The sequence below is a fragment of the Anabrus simplex genome, chromosome 4, assembly GCF_040414725.1.
Source record: "Anabrus simplex isolate iqAnaSimp1 chromosome 4, ASM4041472v1, whole genome shotgun sequence".
NCBI classification, from domain to species: Eukaryota; Metazoa; Arthropoda; class Insecta; order Orthoptera; family Tettigoniidae; genus Anabrus; species Anabrus simplex.
This window is the reverse complement of record NC_090268.1, coordinates 200,764,473-200,792,470: the sequence shown is the minus strand read 5'-3', so window position 1 is coordinate 200,792,470 and position 27,998 is coordinate 200,764,473. Positions and strand designations below refer to the sequence as shown.

General features: G+C 38.1%; 1 protein-coding gene across 1 annotated transcript in view; it reads right to left on the bottom strand.

Moving 5' to 3' along the window:
• Rok (Rho kinase) overlaps positions 1 to 27,998 on the bottom strand; it is a 387,800-nt gene that overhangs the window by 325,151 nt on the left and 34,651 nt on the right. Inside the window, exon 4 of the mRNA XM_068227374.1 lies at positions 16,586 to 16,667. Coding sequence (XP_068083475.1) covers positions 16,586 to 16,667 — 82 coding nt within the window. The remainder of the gene's footprint in view (positions 1 to 16,585; positions 16,668 to 27,998) is intronic.

Genomic DNA, 27,998 nt, shown 5'->3' with positions numbered 1-27,998 from the left:
TACATAGAATTAAATTTCCGATCATTTATGTCATACATTGTTACCATACCGGCTATAACACAGATATTCATGAATTTCTACTTTTGTTGCGAAGTCCATATCAACGCTGAGCCACGAGAAAATGGGTAAACAGAATTTAATGAAAATTGGTATATAGAGTCGGGGAATAAGAAACTACAGTCTAAGTTATAAAGAATTTTATTCACCCTGGATGAAATTGTAGTTTAGGGGAAGGCGCCCAAAATTTAATTTTTAAATACCTATGTTATCGGTCCTATCGAAAAGTAGTACATAACAAAAGTTGTAGCGAATACAATTTCCGATCATTTATGTTTTATTCAGTTTTATCGTACCAACTATGATCAGAGTGGTATTTCAGAGTCGGAAGGAAACTACACGTGAAGGCCTACAATATCGAAAGCGCATAACATTGATCAACAATAACATTACACTGACCATTGTTTGTTGTGATGTTCTTTGTCTATTATGCTGCCCCTCAGTTCCGATAGATGGGATTACTGCTGCGTACCGAGTATAACAGCCTGACTGAATCTTGGCGGGAAATAGCTGGAGAGTTTAAAAAAAATATTCTTCTTTAGCGGGCCATTCCTCTGGTTCACAAATTTTCTGATACTGCTGGTACATAACACACTGGTTCAGCATAGTACCCCAGCTATTAGATCCCTATTCTGATGCACAGTTTTGAATGAATTGTGTTAGTAGTAGTAGTTTCAGTAGTAGTAGTAGTAGTAGTAGTAGTAGTAGTAGCAGCAGCAGCAGCAGCAGTAGTATCACCTGTTCTAGAATTACAATTTCAGCCTTTTCCAAATTATAGCACCACAATTCAGTAAATAACTCAAAATTCAGCCCTGAGAAAAGTTTTTTCTTAAGAAAAGCTTCTTCCTCTTCACTTTTATTAAATTCTACATTAATTTTATTCCAAATTAGCAGTGAAGAGGGGGTTTCTCCTCTGGTTTGGCAGAAAAATTTGCCTCCAAGTCAGATAGATTTTTCCGCCGCCAGTGTAGTGAACTGAGATTTTCCAACTCATCGGATACTTCTAGGAAACAGATTAGTAAAAATGGTGGTGGTGGTGATTATTGTTTTAAGAGGAAGTACAACTAGGCAACCATCCTCTATATAACACTAATCAGAGGGAAAAATAGTAGGGGTCCGACACTTCGAAAAATGAAGGTATCGGCCAAAGGAAGTCAAGGGCCGCGAAGGGCATGAAAATGAAAGACTCCCTAGCCCTCGCAAACCTAATAGCGTCGGGGTCGGAAAAGAACAAGAGTTGACCAAGGGAGGTCGGATAGGATAGATTGAAGTGAGGAGCCTGGCACAAGTAAGTGGAAACAATGCCAGGACTCAGCTGAGGGCCCCGTGGTCGCCAATCCACGCTCCAAATTTCAGAGACCCTGAGTGTTATTCTACCGCCCCCACCCACAGGGCATAGTTTTTGTCCTGGGACTCTCCACTATTTGACACCCACTCACCCCCGCCGAAAAAGACAAAGAGTGTTGACGGATCACGGCTGTCTGCGGCTTGATCATTCCAGCTCTGGAAATTTGGACTGTTAGATCGGCAGTGTTGTACTGTTCATTAAATTGAGAAAATGTGTGGTTTTTCATTTGATCGAGTATTTCATATGAAAGCATTGCTTTTAATCGCGCCACTCCTACTGACGTCATTGTAATGACCTATGTTCATTTCAGTTGGGAAAACCACAAAGACAGTCTTTCGGAGGATGTAAAACGGCACATGGAGAGAGAGCGGGTACATCAGCTAGTTACACCATATACCAAATAAAAATAAGTTGCTCCAATTTGAGGGCTAAAGCCAATCACCACTACAGACCACCAACGGGAATTTATAAAAGTGAAAGGGAGAATGAGAATATATTGTCAAAAATAACTTTATGGACAATTACTTGCTCTCCCATATTGTTCTGGTTAGGAACAATTAGTTGTCAAAGAAAGTAAGTTTATATGCTAGTTAGTATAATTTTTGTAATGTTATAACTTATATTAATGAAGAGTGGACATAGGTTTTAACAGAAATGATTTTACACTTGTCAATAATATTAACTTGATTTGATACAATATGATTACTGTATGTTCTTTCAAGAACAAAACATATAGTTCTATTTTACTAAAGGCGTTTTTATTTTTTAGGTATAATCTTTATGTTTTCTTTTTCAAATATTTTTTCTATATTTTATTTACTCACAAATTAGTTTCGACAGACTGAAGAACTTTACATTTATAAACATTTTTTGTGGCACACAACGGAATATGGATAACTAGCTAATTAATTTTAATTTATTCATGCAGTTTATTTCCAGGATCACTGAAGTTACCCCTTTTTCTTCCATCACTTTAACCACATCACGTTGAAACCGCGGTTGCGAGATCTGTGTCCCATATACTGACTTGACCTACTGAAGACAATCTTATGTGGAGGAATGCATTCTACTACTGTGCATTCTTGTGGTAGTTGGTAGCGTGGTGTGTTACAGATGATGAGGTGTATATCAACACATTCACTACCAGCTATTGTACGGACAATTTAAATGAACAGCCCAGCTATTTAAATGTCGAGGTGTTTCAAATTTTTGCTGTACATCATTGGATATTCTTGAACACTGATGCTAAGGTCCTAATGTGCATCATTGGATATTCTTGATCACCGTTTAAATATCTGAAATTTTGTACCGAACTTTATGCCTGTACCCAACTGTGTTAGGTGAAGAACTAATAACCTAACTGGCATATGTTTTCAAACATGCTATCATATTTGAAAAACTCCTTGGAAATAAACAAATTCACAAAAGGCATACTTATCACTATCCAGCAAAACATTTAGCCATGAATTAGCTGTGAATAGTGGTGTAATTTCCCTTTTGTATATATTTATCGTATGGCATATACACCTCAGTAAATATATATTATAACAACATAATCAAAATGAAGATCTGAGTACTACAAAGATATGTCCATATGGCTTATGTAACGTAGAGCTTCTGGCGTAGCATTCAGGAAGTCAAGGAAATCTCCAATGTAGGCTCTCTTGGTGCACTCCATCACAATGTGCCGAACAGATTGGGTTTCAGCCCAACACTCGCATCGTGGGAATTGTATTTTCCCCCATTTGAAGAGGGCATCAACACATCTACCACGGCTCGTGCGGATGCGATTCAGAATGGACCAAACCGAGTGTTACTGTATATAGCAGATCTGTATCAGGTACTAAATTCTTCTGGGTTGCATTCTGAAGGTTTTTCTTCAAACTCACAGTCACAGTCACTTTTTCTCTTCAATGGAATATGGTAAATCCATCACCAGAGTCATCATTGAGCAACTCCTCCAGCATTTTTCATTTTTCTAGTGTTTTAACATCACACAAACTCATCAAAGGTTTTCAGCAATGCAAGGTTGGGGAAGGGCTAGGGCTGGGATGGTAGTGGCTGTGACCTTAAGTAAGGTACAACCCTCCAGTATTTAATCCATTTCCAAACTTCTCTTGTAGGCCATGACTTCTTGTCTATACACTTGTCAACACTCACAATAAACACTTAAAAACATAATGATGCATCCTGAATGCTCCACCTCGACCTTTGTTCAAATAAAAAATGGACGCATGGTCTACACAAAAGCCCGGTGAAATATACTCTCTTGAGCTATACTGTACTTCATTTATCTGCCATCTATATCTGTTAGAAGCACAATTAAAACAAAATACACGATTAGAACTCAGTTTAAATTTCATTAATCCCCGCAAAACACTTAGGTCAGATATGGGAGTGAAAATGTTGAGACACACACAGTCCCCAAGCCAGAGGAATTAACCAAACACAGCTGAAATCCCCTGCCCCACCAGGTATCGAACCCAGGATGCCATGAACCAAAGGCCACTATGCTGACCATTCAGCCAAGGAGCCAAAATGAATTTACCCTGACTCATCTGAACACTATCTCCTTCCGAATATCAGTGATAGGGTGTTGGCCTCCTAAACCCATGATCATAGGTTAAAATTCGGCAGAGGTGGTCAGAATTTTTAAAGTTCATATGGTACTACATCTCATAGCATGGGCGCCCGCAAGGGGGGGCAAGGGGGGCACTTGCCCCCCCCCCTGGAATTCTAAAGATGTTGATGTTCAATTGTTTAATATCATACCAGATTATTTAATAAACTGAAATTACTGACAGTCATCTAGCATATGTTATAACTGGAAGTTTCTGTAAACAATTTAATGTTGCTGACGTTATATTGGTTTTTATATTCAAGAAAATTGTTAATGTGCCCCCCCCTGGAAAAGATCCTGCGGGCGCCCATGTCTCATAGGATTGTATGCAGAAGACATCTGGTGATTCGTTGTGTTCATCTGATAAAATTAATTAAACTTCAGCAATTGGTTACCCAACAGAGTTCCAGCTTTCGCATCATGCAGGGTAAAACAAATCATTGAAATCTACAAGCAGGTACAGTAGCTTTGACAACTCCATATTAATACACCTGTACAAGATGACTGAAGCCATAGAATAATCATCATCATCATCATTGTTCAGTTCCAGTTTCCTGGGTATTGTTAGTGAGCGTCTTACACTTCTTCCTGTCCATATACAACTTGTCATGGAGAACATCATCCACGGTCCATCCTCTGGCAACTACAGTAACATTGTTCATGTCCATCCATCAGGTTTTAGGTCATCCTGCAGGTCTTCTTCCCTCCACCTGTCTTTCCAAATTAATTCTGGCTGTTCTAGTAGGCTCCATCCCCATCACATGCCCGTACTACGGTAGTCTGGATGTGCCGATTCTAACGGGGATGTCCTTATTCCAGCTTCTTTCCTCACCTTCTCATTTCTTAACTTGTCCATCTTGGTCTCGGATGGTGGATCTAAGAAATATCATCTCTGATGCTTGCAGTCTTGATGAATCTCTTTTTGTGAGGGTGCACTGTGACATTATTATAGTAACGAAATATTACTCAGGATCAGATTCTACTCAAGACCATGTATATTTTAAATTATGTGCCTGTACTGCACGGCTAACCTTAAATGTTAATGTGTGTGGAACATTTGTCAATGTTTCTTCTGCTCATTTCATGAGACTATTGTGACATATCGTCATCGAGTTATTCAGAATCATTCCTGCGTACTGCCCGTATGTGCTGTGTGTGTGTCGGCTGAGCGAACTCTTGACGACATCTGTCTGAGAACAGTATTACTAGTCTTGTTTTGTGTACGGACTCTTATCAACAAAGCGCAAAACTATCGCCAGACACTACTGCTAGCGCGGGCTAATTAGACAGGAGGCTGTCTACCATTAAGACTGAACAAGGAAGGACGCTGGAAGCGAAGTATTCCCTCTCATCTTACAAGATGAGGCTCAACACGAAAGGAGTCGGATGAAAAGGAACTCAACATCCCTTTTAGGGATGAGTTGTGGATTCAGTTATGGTTTTTAAGAAATTATAGTATGTAACATTGCGTAGGCTTAACTTTTGTTTGGTGACTGCGATTGCTGGCGTATGGATCTGCACGGGTAAGATGTTATCGTATATCTCTTCACGACTAAGTACCTTACTTTAATTTTCTTTTGGTGGGGTCATATTATTCCTTATTTATGTGTCATCTGATTATTGCTGTGGGAATTATCGTGAAATTTTGCCTTATGTTCTACACATATTCACCGTTTGTACTCATGTTGGTGCCATTTATATGATATACCCATTTTTTGCCGTTGACTTGAATTTTTTTTGCTTTTCCAAATTTTACTTTCCCTCTATGATTAATATTTATTCTGCTCGTTTGGTGTGTTTCATTGTATTATTTTGTTAGTGCGTGTGTTATTGCTATTTAAATTTTATTGTGGCTTGCTGCTATGGTAATCCTTGCCCTGCGTAAGTGCTAGTTTTCATTTCGTCATTCCATTCTGGTTTATTCATATTAACTGTGTTTGTTTAGACTCCATTATTACAGTGTGCTGACCTATGCGTTGCGTAATCACCATTTTGTCACCTTTTTCTCTTCTTACTTACTATATTATTATTATTATTATTATTATTATTGTGTTGTACTTCTCAAAAGTTAAAATTGCTCTGGCAATTTATCCCCAAGTTACTTAAGGTTTATACTGTTTGATTATTACTATTATTCATTAGTTCATGTTTGATAAATTCTTATTTATTCTTATTACACTAAAAAATTTCATTTATTTAGAATGTCATGACAACTACGAAATATTACTGTTCCCATATATAAATCATTTTATATTATGTGTCTAAGTATAATCCATTTATTTAAACTTCATATTTAGTAGGTTTTATTTCAAGCTTATATTTTTAAAATGTAATATTCTAATGAAGTAGTTCATTAAACACATTATTTCGTGGGAATTTATGCATTCCTTGATGGAGGGTTTCTAACGTTTGTTAACCTTATCTTAACTTCACATCGTTGTATTATCTTATCTTTGCCTTGCCCAATTATGTAACTGTCACTGTTGTTCTTACCTTGGGGATTCCTTTTGTTCTTGCGTGGCCTCGCTAATGTTGTTGTTGTTATTGTTTGATATTGTCGGAAGATCGTGTTTGACTCTGTGTGTGTTGACGCCTTGGGTTTCCAGACCTGCCTTGATTTCAATTTTATTGACTTGCTTCTGCCCAATTTCGGATGTGTGATTCCTCCACTAGCGATTGTTAGAAGCCACTCATGGTTATTCACCTTAACTATTCGATCAACATTAAATGTTACTAAATTTGTTTTAATGTTAAAAATTAAGGTGTTATTGGTTAACTGAAAATATTTATTTTAAATTACTACATTTATTTTAATTTCATTGGTCTATTTATTAATTTTGCAAAGTTTTATTATGTTATTACTGATCTGTTTACTCATATTTTAAAATTTTCTTTTATTTACAAAACAATTTAAAATGTTCACATTTTATTTATTTGTAATGTTATCTATCCCTTAATATTAATTATAAGTTCGTTTTGAAGAAAACTGGCTCAGTATTTCCTGAAGATATCAGACCTTTTTTGATATGAGGTGGGTTTTCAATGCAGTTTCTTGCTTCCACTTGTACCCTGGTAAGTTTATATATCTGAGTGTCTGTGTGTTATATTTTCAATTGTGCTTCCCTTTGTCGTTAACGTTGCCCCATGGCGTATGTTGAGTGTAACATCATTCTTTGTAATTTCGGGGTGGCGCTGCATCACGCTTCAATACCATAGGTCAATACTGGTAAGAGTTAGCTGTTAAACATCATCCATTTGGACGATTTTGGAATTGTGGCATCCCATTAAAGTGTTCTTACTTGTTGGTAGAATTCTGATCCCTTTTGCACTCTGTAATTTCATTTCTCACCAAATTATCACTGGAGATTACACTTCCAAGGTAAGGAAAACTATCCACACACTCTAGCTGGTGGTCTCCTAGTTTTACACTTGGACGCCCTTCTCTGTTGACACCCATCATTACTGTCTTGGTCTCCCTGATGTTGAGGTTATATTCCTGGAACTGGGATTTCCATATGTTGAGTCAGGTCTGTACTTCCTGTTCTGTTGCACCGCAAGAGTAGTGGGGACAGTGCACTTCCTTTCTGAACTCCCCTCTTGGTCTCAAACCATGATGATTTGTACACAGCTTGTACTGTCTTTGTACAACATCTGAATTTTCCTTACCAGTCCTTCAGACACATTTCTCTTCCTCAGGCACTCCCAGATCTTATCCCTTATAACACTATCAAAGGCCTTTTCTATATCCAGGAATACAATGACAAGGTTCTTGCCTTTCTCCCAATACTTTTCCATCAGCATGCGGCGGGTGCCAAAAATTAGATCCATTTTTTATCTGTTACTTCTGAATCCATATTGCCCCTCCTCTAACTGTGGTTCAATGATGGTTCTAAATCTCCTTTCTTTGATCTCTAGAATTTTTAGCCCATGAGACAGCAGTGTTATTCCTCTATAGTTGGTGGGTTTCCGTCTGCTGCCTTTCTTGACGACCAATCTAACGAATTCTGTAGAGTCATTCAGATATTCACGTACAGCAAAAACTCTAATTCAAAGTTGGGTAATTTGAAATACGCATATTTCCAAGTAAATGTCATTCCCCAAATCCAAATATAGCATTAAAAAAACACATTTTTAGGTGAATATTCTATCCTATGATCACCCTCGACTATAAGGGTTTCAAGTTAGTAGCTATGCAAGCCACCTGACTTATTTTCACACCTCCTACCGGAACGGATAAATAGCAAACATTCACTTAAGTGCGCCCAATATCCAGTATTCGGGAGATAGTAGGTTCGAACCCCACTGTCGACAGCCCTGAAGATGGTTTTCCATGCTTTCCCATTTTCACACCAGGCAAATGCTGGGGCTGTACCTTAATTAAGGCCACGGCTGCTTCCTTCCCACTCCTAGCCCTTTCCTGTCCCGTTGTCATTATAAGATCTATCTGTGTCAGAACGACATAAAACAACTTGTTAAAAAAAAAAAAAAAAAAAAAAAAAGCAAACATTATACAACTCTCTTTTAATGTACAGAGTGTTTCAAAAATAATATATATATATATATATATTTTGAAGGCATATATTTATTAAACTGCAAGACATAAAACTATGAAACTTGGCACACACATTTACGAATCTCTCAGGTTTAGATTACAGATGTTCAATATGACCTCCACCAGTGACACGAACAATATTACATACTCAAACCTCCCATACTTGGATAAGTATGTCTTCGTCGCTGATGTTATGGCAGTACGGATATGGTTCTTCAAATCTTCTAGGTTCTGTGGTAGTGGTGGAACATAAATCTTGTCCTTAACAAAACCCCACAGGAAGAAGTCACAGCTGGCCAGTTCCTTGACGACCAATCTAACAGTTCGGTAGAGTCATTCAGATATTCATGTACAACGAAAACTAATAATTCAAAGTCGGTTAATTCGAAGTACGCATATTTCAAAGTAAACGTCATTCCCCAAATTCAAATACAGTAAAGTCTGTTATAGCGAGATCTCACAACAGCGGAAAATTTACTCGCTATAGCGGATTGTCGTTATACCCGATCTTTGTATAAAAGTCGGAAAATCCCCCATGCACAATAAAATCAGTATGAAACGGCAATCAGTTTGTTCAAAACATGCTTTTCCGCGGATGATATCCACACTACGGCTTACTTGTTTCTTATTTTTCGAAATCCGATACTACGTGAAAGTGTATGTTTAATTTCATTCTGAAAAAATTGCAGTACCGTACTTCTCCGAACCCATGACGAACCCCACTTCCTCCTTCAATAAATTAAATCAGGCTCAAAAAGTGCTTTGTAAAAGCATATGAATGCTTTTGTTGTACACTACCAGTACGCATTTTTAGACTATTTTTAGACGCCAAACATTGGCTTTCGTCATACTGCATTTTTTGCGGCTGCACAATTCTTCTTTATTTCCGAGGGTTTAATGACCATTTACTTAAAATTGGCATCATAATACCGAAAAGAACCCGTTGAAAATTTGCCAGCAATACCTATTCCATGCGTCTCTACAACCCGATCTTTGTATAAAAGTCGGAAAATCCCCCATGCACAATAAAATCAGTATGAAACGGCAATCAGTTTGTTCAAAACATGCTTTTCCGCGGATGATATCCACACTACGGCTTACTTGTTTCTTATTTTTCGAAATCCGATACTACGTGAAAGTGTATGTTTAATTTCATTCTGAAAAAATTGCAGTACCGTACTTCTCCGAACCCATGACGAACCCCACTTCCTCCTTCAATAAATTAAATCAGGCTCAAAAAGTGCTTTGTAAAAGCATATGAATGCTTTTGTTGTACACTACCAGTACGCATTTTTAGACTATTTTTAGACGCCAAACATTGGCTTTCGTCATACTGCATTTTTTGCGGCTGCACAATTCTTCTTTATTTCCGAGGGTTTAATGACCATTTACTTAAAATTGGCATCATAATACCGAAAAGAACCCGTTGAAAATTTGCCAGCAATACCTATTCCATGCGTCTCTACAATACGGCGATCTGTCAGGAAAATATTCTTGCTGTCTATAAAACTGTCAGGCCCTACGGTACTTTTACTCAGTGGCAGATATAACCGGCTGCCGCTACATGCACATCTCACTTACCGGGTTTGGCCAACTTCAGCGGCTAGCAATGTATAGGCCTAATTGCGGACGTTGAAGGTCAACGAACAAGTTTATTGCACCACGGTATGGCCAACGACTCTTGCGTTTTTCGTGCACATACCTCACAATTTCATTTTCGACTTCTTTAAAGCGACCTTGTTGCGGACCACTGAATGTATTTTTTGTTCAGTACACACCTTTTTAGCTATCATCTTCACGCTGACGCCAAATATTGGCTTTTACTTAGGCCTATGCCATATTTTCTTGCAGCTGCGCAATTATTCTACATTTCCGAGTGTTTAATAACAATTGCCAGAAACTTAAAATTGGCATCATAATATCGACGAGAACCCGCTGAAAATTTACCAGCAATACCTGTTCCACATATCTTTTGGACTATCCATTACAAAAATATTCCTGCTGTCTATAAAACTTAATTTTACTAAGAGTCAGGTACAGTAGACGCGTTATAACTCTGCCATTGATAGCCGTGGCCTTTCTAGGAATTCGAAGGCTCGCAGGTTTTGATGCCACTCTGCAGATTTGAGAAATGTTTTTGTAGAGGCTAATAAAATGTCATTCTCTCTCACTATTTCCCGAGATCCAGTGACGTTACACACAGGCACTGTACAACCGGTTGTCACGGTTAGCGATGTATAATGAAGAGGCGGTCATTTATTGTCAACGAATTTTGTGTGTGTGTGTGTGTGTGTGTGTGCGCGCGCGCGCACGTGTGAAAATAAGCAGCATGGTTACCGCGGTAGTTGCCGGTGGTATTCATTCCTGTTAGGCCGCGAATGCAAGACAACCCTTGATTTTTCGCATGAGATTCTGAGGGGAAAAACGTCGTGTTGGATTTGGAGAAGTACAGTATCACTCCAGAATTCTTCAAATGGCGTCACCTAACCTAACCGTGTGTCATGAAAACATATTTGAAACGCATGTAGAGCCGATTTATCCTCACTAAAAATTTACATGTGAATAGCCTTTCCGAAATTTAACTAAATGTGAGAAAATATGAACTATCCTCTAAATCAGTGATGTAGGAATACTCTGCAATATCTTGAGGTGTTATTACAAGTTATGAATCTCATTATAAAACCGTATTGGATTTTAGAATAAGAAGTTATTATATTAATAAAAACCACCTTTCCAATACACAACAGTCCTTTATATTTAGGATAAAACCATTAATAGATATTACAAGTAGGACATGTTTCGCTCATTCTTATTGAGCACCATCAGCTAGAGATGGTGGGTCAGGGCCCCGATCCTGGTATATATAACGAAAAACCATCTAATATTACATTGATAAAATACGAATTTTAACAATTTAAAAATAATCAATAAGATTATATTATGTCTATTAAAACAAATATTGATCATTAAAATTGCTAAAAATTTAAGTGGAATGAATGACATGAAAATGTTACTATAATATGTAGTGATTAATTGTTCATATAAATCAATGACCAAAATAATCTTCGTTCACGGCACTGGAGTGTGTATCGTAGAGATAGGATAGGAAAGGTGGGAGGGGGAGTTTTCATTCTGGTGAAAGAAGAATTTGTAAGCTATGAAAAAGTTAAAGATGAGACACATGAAATTCTAGGTGTAAGGCTCATTTCTAAAGATAATAGGCAACTTGATATATTTGGAGTGTACAGATCGGGAAAGGGTAGCACTGATGCGGATTCGGAATTATTTGATAGGATAGTCAGCTATGTGGGAAACGACATGGAAAGAAATGTGATTGTAGCGGAAGATCTGAATTTCCCAGACGTAAATTGGGAAGGAATGCGAACGACAGGAAGCATGACCAACAAATGGCAAATAAGTTAATATGGGAAGGACAGCTGATTCAGAAAGTGATGGAACCAACCAGAGGGAAAAATATCCTGGATGTGGTGCTGATAAAACCAGATGAGCTCTATAGGGAAACTGAAGTAATAGATGGTATTAGTGATCATGAAGCTGTTTTTGTGGTAGTTAAAAATAAATGCGATAGAAAGGAAGGTCTTAAAAGTAGGACTGTTAGGCAGTACCATATGGCTGATAAAGCAGGTATGAGGCAGTTTCTAAAAAGTAACTATGATCGGTGGAAAACAGTAAATAAAAATGTAAACAGACTCTGGGATGGGTTTAAAGAAATTGTTGAGGAATGCGAAAACAGGTTTGTACCTTTAAGGGTGGTAAGGAATGGTAAAGACCCACCTTATTATAATAGAGAAATAAAGAGACTAAGGAGGAGGTGCAGACTGGAAAGAAAGAGTTAGAAATGGCTGTGGAAGTAAGGAGAAATTGAAGGAACTTACTAGAAAATTGAATCTAGCAAAGAAGGCAGCTAAGGATAACATGATGGCAAGCATAATTGGCAGTCATACAAATTTTAGTGAAAAATGGAAGGGTATGTATAGGTATTTTAAGGCAGAAACAGGTTCCAAGAAGGACATTCCAGGAATAATTAATCAACAAGGGGAGTGTGTATGTGAGGATCTTCAAAAGGCAGAAGTATTCAGTCAGCAGTATGTAAAGATTGTTGGTTACAAGGATAATGTCAAGATAGAGGAAGAGACTAAGGCCAAAGAAGTAATAAAATTTACATATGATAACAATGACATTTACAATAAGATACAAAAGTTGAAAACTAGAAAAGCGGCTGGAATTGATCTGATTTCTGGGGATATACTAAAGACAATGGGTTGGAATGTAGTACCATATCTGAAGTACTTATTTGATTATTGTTTGGTCGAAGGAGCTATACCAGATGAATGGAGAGTTGCTATAGTAGCCCCTGTGTATAAAGGAAAGGGTGATAGACATAAAGCTGAAAATTACAGGCCAGTAAGTTTGACATGCATTGTATGTAAGCTTTGGGAAGGCATTCTTTCTGATTATATTAGACATGTTTGTGAAATTAATAACTGGTTCGATAGAAGGCAATTCGGTTTTAGGAAAGGTTATTCCACTGAAGCTCAACTTGTAGGATTCCAGCAAGATATAGCAGATATCTTGGATTCTGGAGGTCAAATGGACTGTATCGCGATTGACATGTCTAAAGCATTTGATAGGGTGGATCATGGGAGACTACGGGCAAAAATGAGTGAAATTGGACTAGACAAAAGAGTGACTGAATGGGTTGCTATATTTCTAGAAAATAGATCTCAGAGAGTTAGAGTAGGTGAAGCTTTGTCTGACCCTGTAATAGTTGAGAGGGGAGTTCCTCAGGGCAGTGTTATCGGACCTTTATGTTTTCTTATATATATAAATGATATGAGTAAAGGAGTGGAATCGGAGGTAAGGCTTTTTGCGGATGATGTTATTCTCTATAGAGTGATAAATAAGTTACAAGATTGTGAGCAACTGCAACGTGACCTCGAAAATGTTGTGAGATGGACAGCAGGCAATGGTATGTTGATAAACGGGGCTAAAAGTCAGGTTGTGAGTTTCACAAATAGGAAAAGTCCTCTCAGTTTTAATTACTGCGTTGATGGGGTGAAAGTTCCATTTGGGGGATCATTGTAAGTATCTAGGTGTTAATATAAGGAAAGATCTTCACTGGGGTAATCACATAAATGGGATTGTAAATAAAGGGTACCGATCTCTACACATGGTTATGAGGGTGTTTAGGAGTTGTAGTAAGGATGTAAAGGAGAGTGCATAGAAGTCTCTGGTAAGACCCCAACTAGAGTATGGTTCCAGTGTATGGGACCCTCACCAGGATTACCTGATTCAAGAACTGGAAAAAATCCAAAGAAAAGCAGCTCGATTTGTTCTGGGTGATTTCCGACAAAAGAGTAGCGTTACAAAAATGTTGCAATGTTTGGGTTGGGAAGAACTGAGAGAAAGAAGAAGAGCTGCTCGACTAAGTGGTATGTGGTAATACTAAATTCCCATGAAGGGAATTAGATATTTTTCCACCAATAGAGCATATCAAAAATCAGATCAAAAAATTGGACGTATGGCTTTTCAGGCGTTTGCTCTATTAACCAGCATTTCGTTTGTGGAGTTTTATCTCCCGTATGCAGTTATCAGACTGTGCTACATAAGAAGCTTCTGATAAGTTCACCTGCATACACCCCAGCATCAGTGGGTAGGGTCTGACACATCCCACTCTGACGAGTCTAGTGTCAGACCTAAGACGAAATGCTGGTTAATAGAGCAAACGCCTGAAAAGCCATACGTCCAATTTTTTGATCTGATTTTTAAGTGGTATGTTCCGAGCTGTCAGCGGAGAGATGGCGTGGAATGACATTAGTAGACGAATAGGTTTGAATGGCGTTTATAAAAGTAGGAAAGATCACGATATGAAGTTGGAATTCAAGAGGACAAACTGGGGCAAATATTCATTTATAGGAAGGGGAGTTAGGGATTGGAATAACTTATCAAGGGAGATGTTCAATAAATTTCCAATTTCTTTGAAATCATTTCGGAAAAGGCTAGGAAAGCAACAGATAGGGAATCTACCACCTGGGCGACTGCCCTAAATGCAGATCAGTATTGATTGATTGAGACTGTTTGTGATTAAAAACAGTTATTCACATAAGGGTGAGCTCTTGTAATGTACTATGATGATATTTCATAAAATAAACATGACGAGAAGTGCTAAAATCACATATATTGGTTGAAAAACGAATTGCACTGATGAATAAAACGTCGTCTGGATCGGCGTAAATAACCTTATGGGACTCCCTCGCGTTGTGTGTTGTTGGTATTGAAAAGGTGGACCTTTAACATTTTCATTTTACTGTAATCCCAGTTCAATACGGAACAAAGTGAAGTTTCTAACTTTCAATTACAACAGTTATGCGAGTACTTCATACCACAGATAACTGCAAGATTTGTTTTTCTTTGTAAATATTGGATATAAAGCACCAAAGACCAGAAACAATTTGGTGGCACAATTAACCCAATTTTTGGCCTGTCGACCGTGCATAACTTGTCAATTTCAAAGTTCTTGCCAAGTCCCCTTTTTATACTGTATTCGTGATTGTAGACACTGCCTGTGAATTATTTCCAATTGTCTAATGGAATTCGCAACAATTGCACATCCTTTCTGCTGATAGCAGGTGATTTACAATAGTTTTGTTGCTTCAGTTTATTGTTTCGCATTCACAAAAAAGTAATCAAAATAATGGATAGGTGTGTTCTAAACATTTAGGAAGAGCAGGCCGGTATATTTAGGTATGTAAATTCTAAGACTGATGAACCCTGGACTTCTTTATTATTATGCAAGACTCTCAACCGTATACCCAATATTTGCAGCTTCCTTTCATTCTTATATTCTAGACTGAAAAAAAAAAAAGGGGGGGGGGGAATTAACAACTTTCTTACAGTTTCTGCTCTATTCGTCTTGAGGATAGTTATCTGTGTTTGAGTCGCGAATACAACACTAACTTACATATTTTCAATACTTTTTTGCTACGCAGAAATTTGTTTAATTCAAAGTTACGTAATTCAAATTCCAATTTTTTTAGTCCCTATCACTTTGAATTATCAAGGTTTTACTGTCCTTGATGACTCCAGTTGAAAAACATTGTCCTCGTGCAGCCTCGGAAATAACCAGTTTTGTAACATTACACGATGGTGCTGACCGTTACAAGTGTATCCATCAAAGAAGTATGGACTGTCAACAGATGAGTAGGATATCACACAAAACACATCGAATCTCAATGTAAGCACGAGGGTTCTGTAGGCCCCAAATTCGAACACATTTGTTTACCTGCCCACTAATATGGAAAGTTGCTTCATACCGAACACTATGCATTTTGCAAAAGTGTTATCATTGTCAACAGCATTATGAAACTCATCACAAAAGGAAACACGTTTGCATTTGTCATCAGGACACAGAGCCTGCAACAGCTGTAACTTGTACACGGCTTCATAACCAATCAATGTCTCAAAACACACCAAATTATTGTTGTAGGCAGTTCTAACTCCTGACTGGCACGAAGAGTTGATTTTGTAGGACTACGCTGGAAAGCGGTTTGAATTCGCACAACATTTTCTTCAGAAACATGAGGGCGGCCAGGATTCTTTCCTTTACACACACATCCTGTGTCTACAAACTGTTAATACCACCTGTGAATGTTCCATCCATTCAGAGGATCAATTTGGTACCTCAACCTGAAACGTCTTTGCACCGTAATCACGGAATTAACATTGCAAACTTAGGAACATAAAATTATTTTGTGCTGCAGAGTAGCCATTTTACATCAAAGTGACACATTTGACTGTAACCAAGCTAAACAGAAGACAACTAACATCTATCGTCAATGAATATAAACTATACAATATATTCGTTCCTCCAACAACAGAGCCGTGGCGCAGTGATTGAGAGTTTTAAAAAAGTAATACTTTGTAATAAGTATATTCTTTTTTAAACACCCTGTATATTTATAACATCTTTAATCATCTTAGTACTCACATCTATTCATATAAGCCTCCACATTTTTCATTCGTTTCACCGAGGGATAATCACAATCTGCCACCAATGCCTGCACTGTGTCCTGGAAAAAAAAAAAGAAAAAAACATTGAAATTATAATAGCAAGAAGGTAAGGTACATGCACCAGTCTTTGACACTGTTAAAACTTCACTTTGGTTTTTTTAATGTGTGGTAATAATACAGACTGAATTAGCACATATGCAACATATTCCTTGGAGTGTGAACATTAGTAAAGAAAGTCATCTTTATGTACCCTACATTAGGTAATGACAAACTGTTTTTAAAACCTATCTGAAAGCAACAGTATTTGACAATTCAGTTTCACACATGTTCTTTTAAGTGACACTTGTTATGTTAAATATAAGAAAAATAACATGGTTAATGACTGTTGGCCATTCTGAACGTTAGCAAGATTAAAGATTCCTATAATACTGTATATAAGAAAAATTGTTAATTTACAACCAAATAAACAAAAAGCACAAAAATAATATCAATACATCTATATATATAAAATAAGAGTTTTGTCTGTACATTGCTTAGAATTTGAAAAAAATGGTATTTCTCTATCGTTCATGTCCACAGTAACAAGGAAATGCACTTTTTTCTTTCCGTAATTTCTGTCTGTCTGTATGTATGTACACGCATCACTTGAAAACGGCTGAAGAGAATTTAATGAAAATCGGTATGTAAAGTCGGGGGATGAGCCACTACAATCTAGGCTATAAATCATTTTATTCACGCTGAGTGAAATGGTAGTTTAGGAGAAGGCCTAAAATTCAATTCTCAAATATTTATATTTTAAGTGGTCCTGTCTATAAATACTACATAACTAAAGATACATAGAATTAAATTCCCGATCATTCGTGTCTTATACAATTTTACCATATCGGCTACGATAACACTGATATTCATGAACTTCGATTTTTGTTGCTAAGTCCACATCAACGCCGAGCCAAGAGAAAGTGGGTGAACAGAATTTAATGAAAATCAGTATATAGAGTCGGGGAAGATAAAACTGTAGTCTAAGCTATAAACAATTTTACTGAACCTGAGTGAAATGGTAGTTTAGGGGTAGGCGCCTAAAATTTAATTTTTAAATACCTTCGTTATGGCTCCTATAGAAAAGTACTACATAACAAAAGTTAGAGAATACAATTTCCGATCATTGATGTTTTATTCAGTTTTACCGTACCAACTGCGATAAGAGTAGTATTTCAGAGTCAGAAGAAAACTAAATGCGAAGGCCTACAATATCGGAAGCGCATAACATTGATCAACAATAACATTACATTGACCATTGTTTGTTGTGATGTTCTTTGCCTCTTATCGTGCCCTCATCTCTGATAGATGGGATTACTGTTGCGTACCGAGTATAACAGCCTGACTCAATAATGGCGGGGAAGAGCTGGGGAGTTAGAAAACTTTTCTCTAGCATGCCATTCCTCTGGTTCATACATTGTCTGATATCGCACGTAACACACTGGTTCATCAGTATTCCAGCTATTCATTCCCTACTCTGACGCGCTGTTTTGAATGAGCAGTGTGCAGATTTGGCAGAGGCTCACTTAGTAATATTAGTATGACCTGGTCTAGAATTACAATTTAGGCCTATTCCAAATTATAGCACTACAATTCACTAAATAATTCCAAATTCAACCCTGAAAAGAGACGTTACTTAAGAAAAGTGTCTTCCTCTTCACTTTTATTAAATTCTACATTCATTTTGTTCCAAATGAGCAGTGAAGAGGGGTTTTCTCCTCTGGTTTGGAGGAAATATTCGCCTCCATGTCAGATAGATTCTTCTGCCACCATTGTAGTGAAATGAGATTTTCCGACTCAACGGCTACTCCTAGGAAAGAGATTAGTGAAAGGGCATAGATTTGTCCTCCTGGGACTCCCCGCTATTCGACCACCCCCCCCCCCCCGACGAAAAAAAGACGAAGAGTGTTCACGGATCAAGGCTGTGCAGCTTGGCCATTCCAGCTCTGGAACTTTGGACTGTTAGTTTGGCAGCGTAGTACTCTTCGTTAAAAGTGAGAAAATGCGTGGTTTTTCATTTGATCGAGTATTTCATATTGCTTTTAATCGCCCCATCCCAACTGACGTCATTGTAATGACCCATGTTCATTTCACTTGGGAAAACCACTAAGGCAGTCTGAGAATGTAAAAAAGCAGGTGGAGAGTGAATGTCTGCCATTATAATGAAAACTCCCCATCCTGATAGTGACTGATAGTAGGCAAGCAACCGAGCTCGATAGCTGCAGTCGCTTAAGTGAGGCCAGTATCCAGTAATCGGGAGATAGTGCGTTCGAGCCCCACCGTCGGCAGCTCTGAAGATGGTTTTCCGTGGTTTCCCATTTTCACACCAGGCAAATGCCGGGGCTGTACCTTAATTAAGGCCACGGCCGCTTCCTTCCACTTCCCAGGCCTTTCCTATCCCATCGTCGCCATAAGACCTATCTGTGTCGGTGCGACGTAAAGCAAATAGCAAAAAACTACAGGCAAGCAAACCTACCATCACAATGAAAATTCCCTAACCCAGTCTTCATATGAAAAAAGACATTTGGTGACTTCCCCGTCGCGTTTCAAGGGTAACGTTGCTATGCAATATAATACAATCTTGCTCACAAGGTGTACACTACTTAACATAGAATTCTGTATACAATGTAGAATTCCGTAGCGAAGCACGGGTACATCAGCTAGTGTTTTGATATAGTCAAATGTTAGTTATAACTGTAGCAATTTTAAACAAATCGTAAGGAATAGGCCTACCGGTAGATGAACAGTGAAACAAAATATTAGAACGGATACAGTGATAACTCTGTCTCCTTTGGGTTGTAGAAAAAGGAGCACTCTCACTGGAATTAAATATGCATGTCTGATCATTTGTGATGTGAAGGAGATTATTCTCAGTTGAATAATACTTTACATCAGAAAACCAAGCATGTAATTGGGCTTCTGCAACATTTTCCCTTGAAGTAGTGAGATTTTGTGTTGTTCTCTTAGTTCAGGGTGTCTTTCGAGAAAGGAAGAATACCACTTTCTTTCTGGCCTGCCATTGGTAAAAGTGTCAGGTCTCTTCAATTCTTCTTTTTACAATTGGCGTTGACACAGATAGGTTTTACTGCGACGGGATATGAAAGGGCCAAGAGTGAGAAGGAAGCGGTCGTGGCCTTAATTAAAGTACATCTGCCTGGGTGAAAATGGGAAACCATGGAAAACCATTTTCAGGGCTGCTGACAATGGGGCTCAAATCCACTATCTCTGGAATGAAAGCTCACAGCGGTGCACCCCTAACCGCACGAGCAATTCGCTCAGTCTCTCCTCAGTTCTTTAATCAGATGTTCGACACTGTCCAGAAGTTGCTCTTTCGTGACCGGATACTGTAATTTGGCAGTTACCAACAACCATTCAACCACAACTACCTTTTCTTCAGCAGTTAGAATGGTGGTTGGACCAATTCTGCATGCTTCTGGGCTCTTACCAGAGGTTTTATAGAGTATGTTGATGATGATGCTTGTTGTTTAAAGGGGCTCTAAATCCAGGTCAATGGCCCCTCATAATGGTACTTATCGCTAGTAAAGTAGAACCATGGTATTTCTCAAGTCGCGGTACTAATCAAAAGTACCATAAACTCATGGTGTTCCAACCATTATGGTAAAACTCACAAGTATTGTATACATCACACAGGTAACGCAGGCCTATGGTGTTTCTCACATACTGGCGCCATTCGTAGGCAATGCAAACCCATGGTGTTACTCACATAGGTGTACTAACCACAGGGACTCGTACTATCCTGTGGTGTTCCTCACATAGTGGGTACAAATCACAGGAAACGCAGACCAACAGTGTTGCTCATATAGTGGTACTGAACATAGGCAATGCCCAGACCCGTGGTGTTTCTACCATAATGGTACAAATCAAATCACAGGGAACGTAAGTCCATGATGTTCCGTATATAATGGTACTAATCACAGGTACTGGAAACTCACAGTGAACCACTCTCTGCTGCTATTAATCACAAACCTATTGTGTACCTAACATAGTGATACTACTTGCAAGTAAAGGCGACTCATAGTGTTCCCCGTGTGATGGTACTAATCACAAGTAGTTTCATGGTTCTAATACAATCATCCCTTGGACAGGCAGGGGATAGTGTTAGTGTATTCTTCGTCTGCGTCCCTCACTCATAAGGGGTAGAGAAGTGTTGTTTGAGGAACAATGAATAATACAATAATTGTTTAGCTGCTGCTGTTAAGTGGCATGCCTGCCTTCACTCGTTCAATAGCCTGTCCCATAAGACTGGCAGAGAAATTAAATTTAGGCCCCATATCTGCAATTTAAAACAATGGTACTAACATGAGACAGCGGTTTGAGCCAATCAATGACATGTCAAACAATGGAGAGAAATAACACTGAAATGCATTTTCAGAGACAGATAAAATACAATTAAAGGGCCTTTTTGTACATTATTATGCCTATATTTTCTTTAAAAAGTCACAACACAGTGAGTGCCGGGGTGTGTCAAAGACTGAAGCAATGTAACACATGAATGACCCTTTAACTAACCCCATGTCAAGAAGCTTACAGTGGTTTAGACGTTAAATTTTGATCGTAGTATTCTTTACTTGTAACCTCCTGATGCACGTAACAATTTAAACTTCTCAATGATTCATTGCAATTTTGTCAGTAGAGCTATTTAATAGAAGTGCTTACTGTAACTTTTTCCTTTAGATATATGCAGAAAACTAATCTTCAGACACCTTCACTACTTTGACAATTTTCCCTCCATTATCAACAATGAAAAGAATACATACATCATTACAGCTGACTTCAGTTCCCTTGAAATCAATGTGGCCACGGAGACTCTAATGCTTCGTATAGCTCAAAATACTAAAAAATGTCAAATACTTGTAAAGTGCCAAAGACTGGTGCATGTACCTTATGTAATCAAAAGAGTACGTGAAAGAAAAATAATTTAATAATGCCAAGGGTCATATGGAATGGATAGAACAGAATAACAGGACTCCTCCCAGATAAGCTCAGCAAAAAGTTTCAACACTACAGATCATTTGCAATATATTCTAGATCCAAATATTCACTATCCTAATTATCCTTCAAGATTATGAATCTTAGATTTGATTCCTTCATCCAAAAAAAAGAAATTGGAGTTTCAAAGGGAAATTACATATAGGAGAAAAAAAAAAACAGTAAGCAGTTCGCCTCAAATAACTCTTGAATGGTTAAACATATTGACATTCTGTTTTCACTTTCAGTAATGGTACTAAGGGCCTCATAATCTGACAGTACTTTTCCATGGTGATGAAGATACGTACTCATAAATACACTACGATAAAATATATGATTTAACATCTTGAATATCACCATACATAACAGGTTCTATGAGACTATATTATCTTGACATGACATTAAACCACACAGGACCAAATGACCTTGCTGTGCGTAGTGAGCCATTTGGCTGTTAGCTTACGTTTGGGAGACTGTAAGTTCGAACTTTACTATCGGCAGTCCTGAAGATTGTTCTCCATGGTTTGCCATTTTTACAGCATTTTCACTTTAATTAAGGCTGCCTTCTCGGTCCTAGTCCTTACCTAATTAGTCACCGAAAACCCCCTTGAAAAGTGCTAACACCAAGAAAAAAGGAAAATCATACATGAGTGACATTAGGAAGACCATCTTCTCGTAAAACTGGGCCAAATCAACATTTGTGACAATGATTGCAACACGTTCCCACAATGTTATGGGTAAAGTGGAAGTGAAAGAAGGAGAAATATTAATTTACAAAAAGAATGAAAGAATTGCCTATTTTGAATGTTTTGAAGTACTGGTGGTAGTGGAAGTGTGTATTATTTGCAGAAGTACAACCAGTACAACTTGGCAAACACCCCTTCTTACCACTAATCAGAAGGAAAAAAGAAAGTGGTTCGAATCTTCGAAGAATGAACAAAAGAAAGAAGGTTACTAAAGCCGTGAAAAAGACAGACTCCTGGCTTCGCAAACATAATACTACTGGGAACAGAAAAGAACAAAGGTTGACTAAGGGAAGTCTATAGGAAAGGAAACCCGCCGCATATCTGCTTTTCCTTTACCTGTTACCTACAGTGGTATTAAAGGTGTTAAATCATACATTTTATCCATCAAAAGAAGATGAAGCAACCCTGTGTCAACAGCTAGCTCATGTTTCGTATATAGCATGAATCGAACAGGGCTGTCCCCAGCTGGCACATGAAGCATATTTGAATACATTACATTTTCTTGAGAAGTAACTGCCTGACTTTCATTATAATGACGGTCCTGAACGTTTAATGTTTGTAGGTTTAAGGCTATGTGTAGAAAACCATCCTGTTCCATTAAAAAAAAAAAAAGTACCATTATCTCTGAAGATATTGATTCATGAAAAATGACAAGTTCCGTTATGAGCCCCTTTGTATTATTACTGAAAATGAAAGAAGGATATTGATATCTTGAACAGTTCAAGAATTATTTGAGGTGAACAACATAGCTGAACAATCCTATATGTATTCAGGTTATTCTGCCATCTAGAAGGCCTAGAGTAGAAAAGAATGTCAAAATTGATGAGCAAGCAGCCAGACAGCATCAAATTAAAATGCTTGCACACGGTAGATAAGGCCATACGATTAATATTAATACACTGTTAGAGAAGAAAACATTTCATACACTTTCATTAAAAATTACCAGGCATTTTATCAGTCACATAATGTGAGTATAAACTGAATGTAATAAAAGGAACTTTTCACTTAAAATTATGCCAGGAGGAGTTTCAACTTCCAGTATTAGTACAAAGGGTGCTAGCCAGACAGTGTCAAATTAAAATGCTTGCACACGGTAGATGAGGCCACAGGATTAATATTAATACATTGTTAGAGAAGAAAACATTTCATACACTTTCATTAAAAATTACCAGGCATTTTATCAGTCACATAATGTGAGTATAAACTGAATGTAATAAAAGGAACTTTTCCCTTATAATTATACCCCAGGAGGAGTTGATTCAACTTCCAGTAATAGTACAAAGGGGGGCTCATAATGAAACTTCAGTAATTTTTCATGGCGACAATATCTTCAGAGATAATAGTACTTTGTTTTTTAAAATGGAACTGGACTGTTTTCTACACATGGCCTTGTAAAAATCTAGATAACTCCACAGCAAATTAAAAGATAATTTACAAAAACTTCTACCAAAGATTATTTTAAAAAAGAACTGGTGAGTTTAAAATAAATCCTGTACATCAATGTTGCTACCTCGGAGGAGTAATCAAAACTTGTTTTTTTTTAATTATATACAGCCAAAATTTAAACAAGAATCTGTTTTTATGCCACTCCAAGGAGAACATTCCTATGTGTGGAACTGACATCCCTTGGGTCGCAAAAGAGATAACGGTGCATAATTCCGAACTTGTTTTCCTCCTCTTGTTCTCTTTATCCAACTTTCTGTCGAGAAGAGTAATGGATCAGTGATCTCCATTTCTGTCTGTTCTTACACCAATCCTCTACACATACTCTCAGAACCATCAACAAATCATCTCTCCTGTCCTTTCTTCACTTTCTGTACCCATCTTCTCCTTGGCCTTCCTCCAATTCACTGTCCCTTTGAACATAGCTCTTGGAATTCTTGTTTCTTCCATATTTCTGACATGGCCATACCATTTCAACCTTTCTCTCTATTCTATCCAGTAGCTTCTCTATTCTCAGCCAGCCCCATATCCCAAAATTAAATGAAGATTTTCATTAAAGACAGAGGTAATCCAAACACATCCACATTCAATTAGACAAGTGAAATATGACAGCTAAATACAGTTCCATCAGATGGAGACATTTTGAGAGCACTAAATGCCTAAGACTATGTCATTATCAGATATGTTATCCAATACTTAAGACATGTATAAAACAAAATGGTTTCTGTCCTTTAAAGAAGAAAAATCACGTAATTATGTCTCGAGACAAAACAAAGTGCTACAATATTGCTCCTCAGGAATTATTCTTTTGTGTCTTAGTAGATTTAACCCTAGAACAGGCAACTGTCAAATATTGGACACTTTGGCCCCTGTAATGGTACTGTTAAATATTTCACATGATCATATTTCATCACATAATTTCCTCAATTTTTCAACAGATTACTTTTTGTTGTTCTTGATGTCCACAGCAGCCATGAGTTCAATTTCATTAAAAGTTGCAACATCTTTGGGCACAATTTCATGGAAATAAATGACTGCAGTTTTCCAACCATCTGTTTGAGTGCCATTGCTTTAGTGTTTGTAAACAAACACTTACGGGCTCTGCTTTGCTACTCTATTTAGTTGTATTTTGTAGAATTCTGTTTGGTGTGAGTTATTTACTTCTATATATATCTTACTTGATTGATTATATACATTTTAGTACAGTGTTTAAATATAGCATCTTCATTACAGAAAATTAGTGATGAAGCATGGCGAAATCTGTTGAAAGCTGAAAGTGATTTATCTGACTTTAAGAATATTGAGAATGAACCAACAGATTCAGAGTGATTTTGAATGTGTATCAGCTATTTCCTCGCATCAAATATCTGAAAGTGAAAGTGATGAGCCTGCCATACAACAACCTATCTTAACAATGTGGTCAAATTAGAAGAATTGAAGGATTTAACATACAGTAGGTTGTGTTCAGTAAGAAGAAATATAGTAAATAACAATAAAAGTTCCAAAAATGAAGAAAAATACATTTCCAGCAAGGGCTGTCATAAAATAAAGGCCCACAAGATTCAAACAAGGAAAGCTTTCACGACCAGCATATTTGCAATAAGGTTACCAATTTACATATTATAAACGGCAAGATTTAAAGTTAAAAAGGGCAAAGAAAAAAAAAAGAGAGGGATTACAGAATGCTAATAATAATAATAATAATAATAATAATAATAATAATAATAATAATAACCAAAAGGGAAGATACATGACCTTAAATCAACAAATCTTACCAAACTGTTGAGAGCCAATGAATAATATTGTAACGTGTTGGCGGGGTAAATAAATGAATAAATGCGTACAGCACCTGGTAGCAACCTATTTCTAAGATTTATTAGCTAAGCACTACAATTACAGATTTACACACACACAGACGATAGCCGAGATTACAACTTACGCAAGTACACAGTCACACACTTACAGACGGTTCGCGCTCTGTCTCAGTTTCTCTCCTGTACCATCTACAGTGACACACACACATACATACAGAGTCATCGATTTTTTGCAGTACACTCTCTCAGCCACTCAGTCACACTCGTTAGCACTGTCACGGTCCACAGCCTACACATCAGCCTCGCAGGTCGGGATAGTATCCGCTGTTCACTGTCCGTCGAACCCCGTTCGCGGTCTACACGCGTCGTCTCCTAGTGTTCCCTTCTTCGCCGCTCCAGAACACTCCAGGTTCTCCTCCAGCAGCCAGTCTCAAGGGACACACACACACACGACGTCAGGGGAACAGGCACAAGTCCTCGGCTCCAACAGGCTGATACTCGATCAGGCTGACATCTCAGCCCAGGCTACCACTGACTGCGCTCTCCGCTCACTCACTCTCTAACTCTCACTCACCAATTCTCACTGACTGACCTTCCAGGCAGGTCGTTCCTCTCTTATATACCTGTGCTGGTTCTTCTAGAATCGTCCGGATGCTGGACGGGTCCAGGAACATAGTGAGATGGAACACTCCAGATTAATCGCGTAGTCATTTCTGTCGTCCCACGCGGCGCGACCACGGACAGAAGAGAGAAGGGCCCGCCCAGCATGTAAAAGTTGCTCGCGATTGGCGCGCTCGAGTCTAAGGGGGTGGGGGCGATGGGTGACGAGTTCGGCGCATAGCGACTTGGCATGGCGGACGCTGTACCCATTACAATATAAACAATACAGTGAAATTACATGAATGGTAAGAAATTTCCTGCAGGTCCACAATATTTTTCCACTAAGGGAGAGATTAGTACAATATTATTGAAAACCATTGACTAGGTTATGTTTAGGTGCTCTGAGTAGTTGTGTACATAAACTTAAGATGAGCCAGACAGAGGGGTCTAGCTTAAGCATAAACAAACAAGCTAAATACTGAAGATAATACAAACATTGAAATTACAATCATATGTCATGAAAAAAGGAGAGTCCTTTAAACAATTGGCTGTAGTAGAGACAGCACGAGTCAAATGTAGGAGTCAATTTTAGACCTAGATTTTCACACAAGTTTATGAGTAAACATGACACTCGAGCAATTTACATTTTTTTGACATAGGAGTCCAGCTCAAGAGTGAAGTGTCAATGTAAAGAGATTAACACCTTCACAACATAAACAAGTGAAGGACGCAGGAACTTTTCCCATACCCACAGATCACAGCATGCAGTTCAAAACAAACTAGTCAAAACATCAAATTGTGCAATTAGTGTATGAGCAATTTACTGGCTAAGAAATATCCCGCAATAATGCGCTGTCCCATCCACAGTAGAAGGAAAATACGCCTTGAGAACATGGCAAGGTAGAAAAAAAACCAAACCCCACGGCACTTAACGCCCTTAAAAGGGCCCTGGCCTGCCCAACGACCACTGCTCAGCCCTAAGGCCTGCAAATTACGAGGTGGTCAGCACAACATATCCTCTCAGCCGTTATTCTGGGCTTTCGAGGCAGGGGCCACCATCTCGCCGTCAAATAGTTCCTCAATTCTAATCACGTAGGCTGAGTGGAACTCGAACCAGCCCTCAGGTCGAGAGAAAAATCCCTGACCTGGCCGGGAATCGAACCCAGGGCCTCCGGGCGAGAGGCAGGCACGCTACACCTACAACACAGGGCCGGCAAGGAGAAAGTACTATGTAATAATTGAAAGAATCAGCTGAGTTGATAGAAGAAGAAAGAGCTTCAGGCCAATTCCAGGCGTCGCGTGTTTGCATTTGTACATTTCTTCTTAACATATATACGAAACTTACCACCTAAAGAAATTGAGATTTATGCCTAATAATGGCTAGATGATACTTAATAACCCCCACAAATTTCATTATTATAAACCTGATGTATGCGATTTTATAAACTTTTAAACGTAGCGATCGGTGTTTACATGGGACGGGCTTTAAACTTCGCATATCTTTACGTTTTTTCTAAATTCTGCGAATTGTGGTAACTTTTATTAGTAATGTTAATATATTGTTTACAAGAAGGACAAATGTACATTTTATGAAAAAAACCACATGTGTAAGTTTCGTAATGTCTGCGTAATATATTTAAAAGCGATCGTTGAGTGTTTACTTGACAGCGCCGTGGGATTACACAAGCGAATCTGCGCTAAGGCGACATAGCAAGAGGTGCTAATAAATCTGTAACTCCGCATCAAATACGATCACTGAATG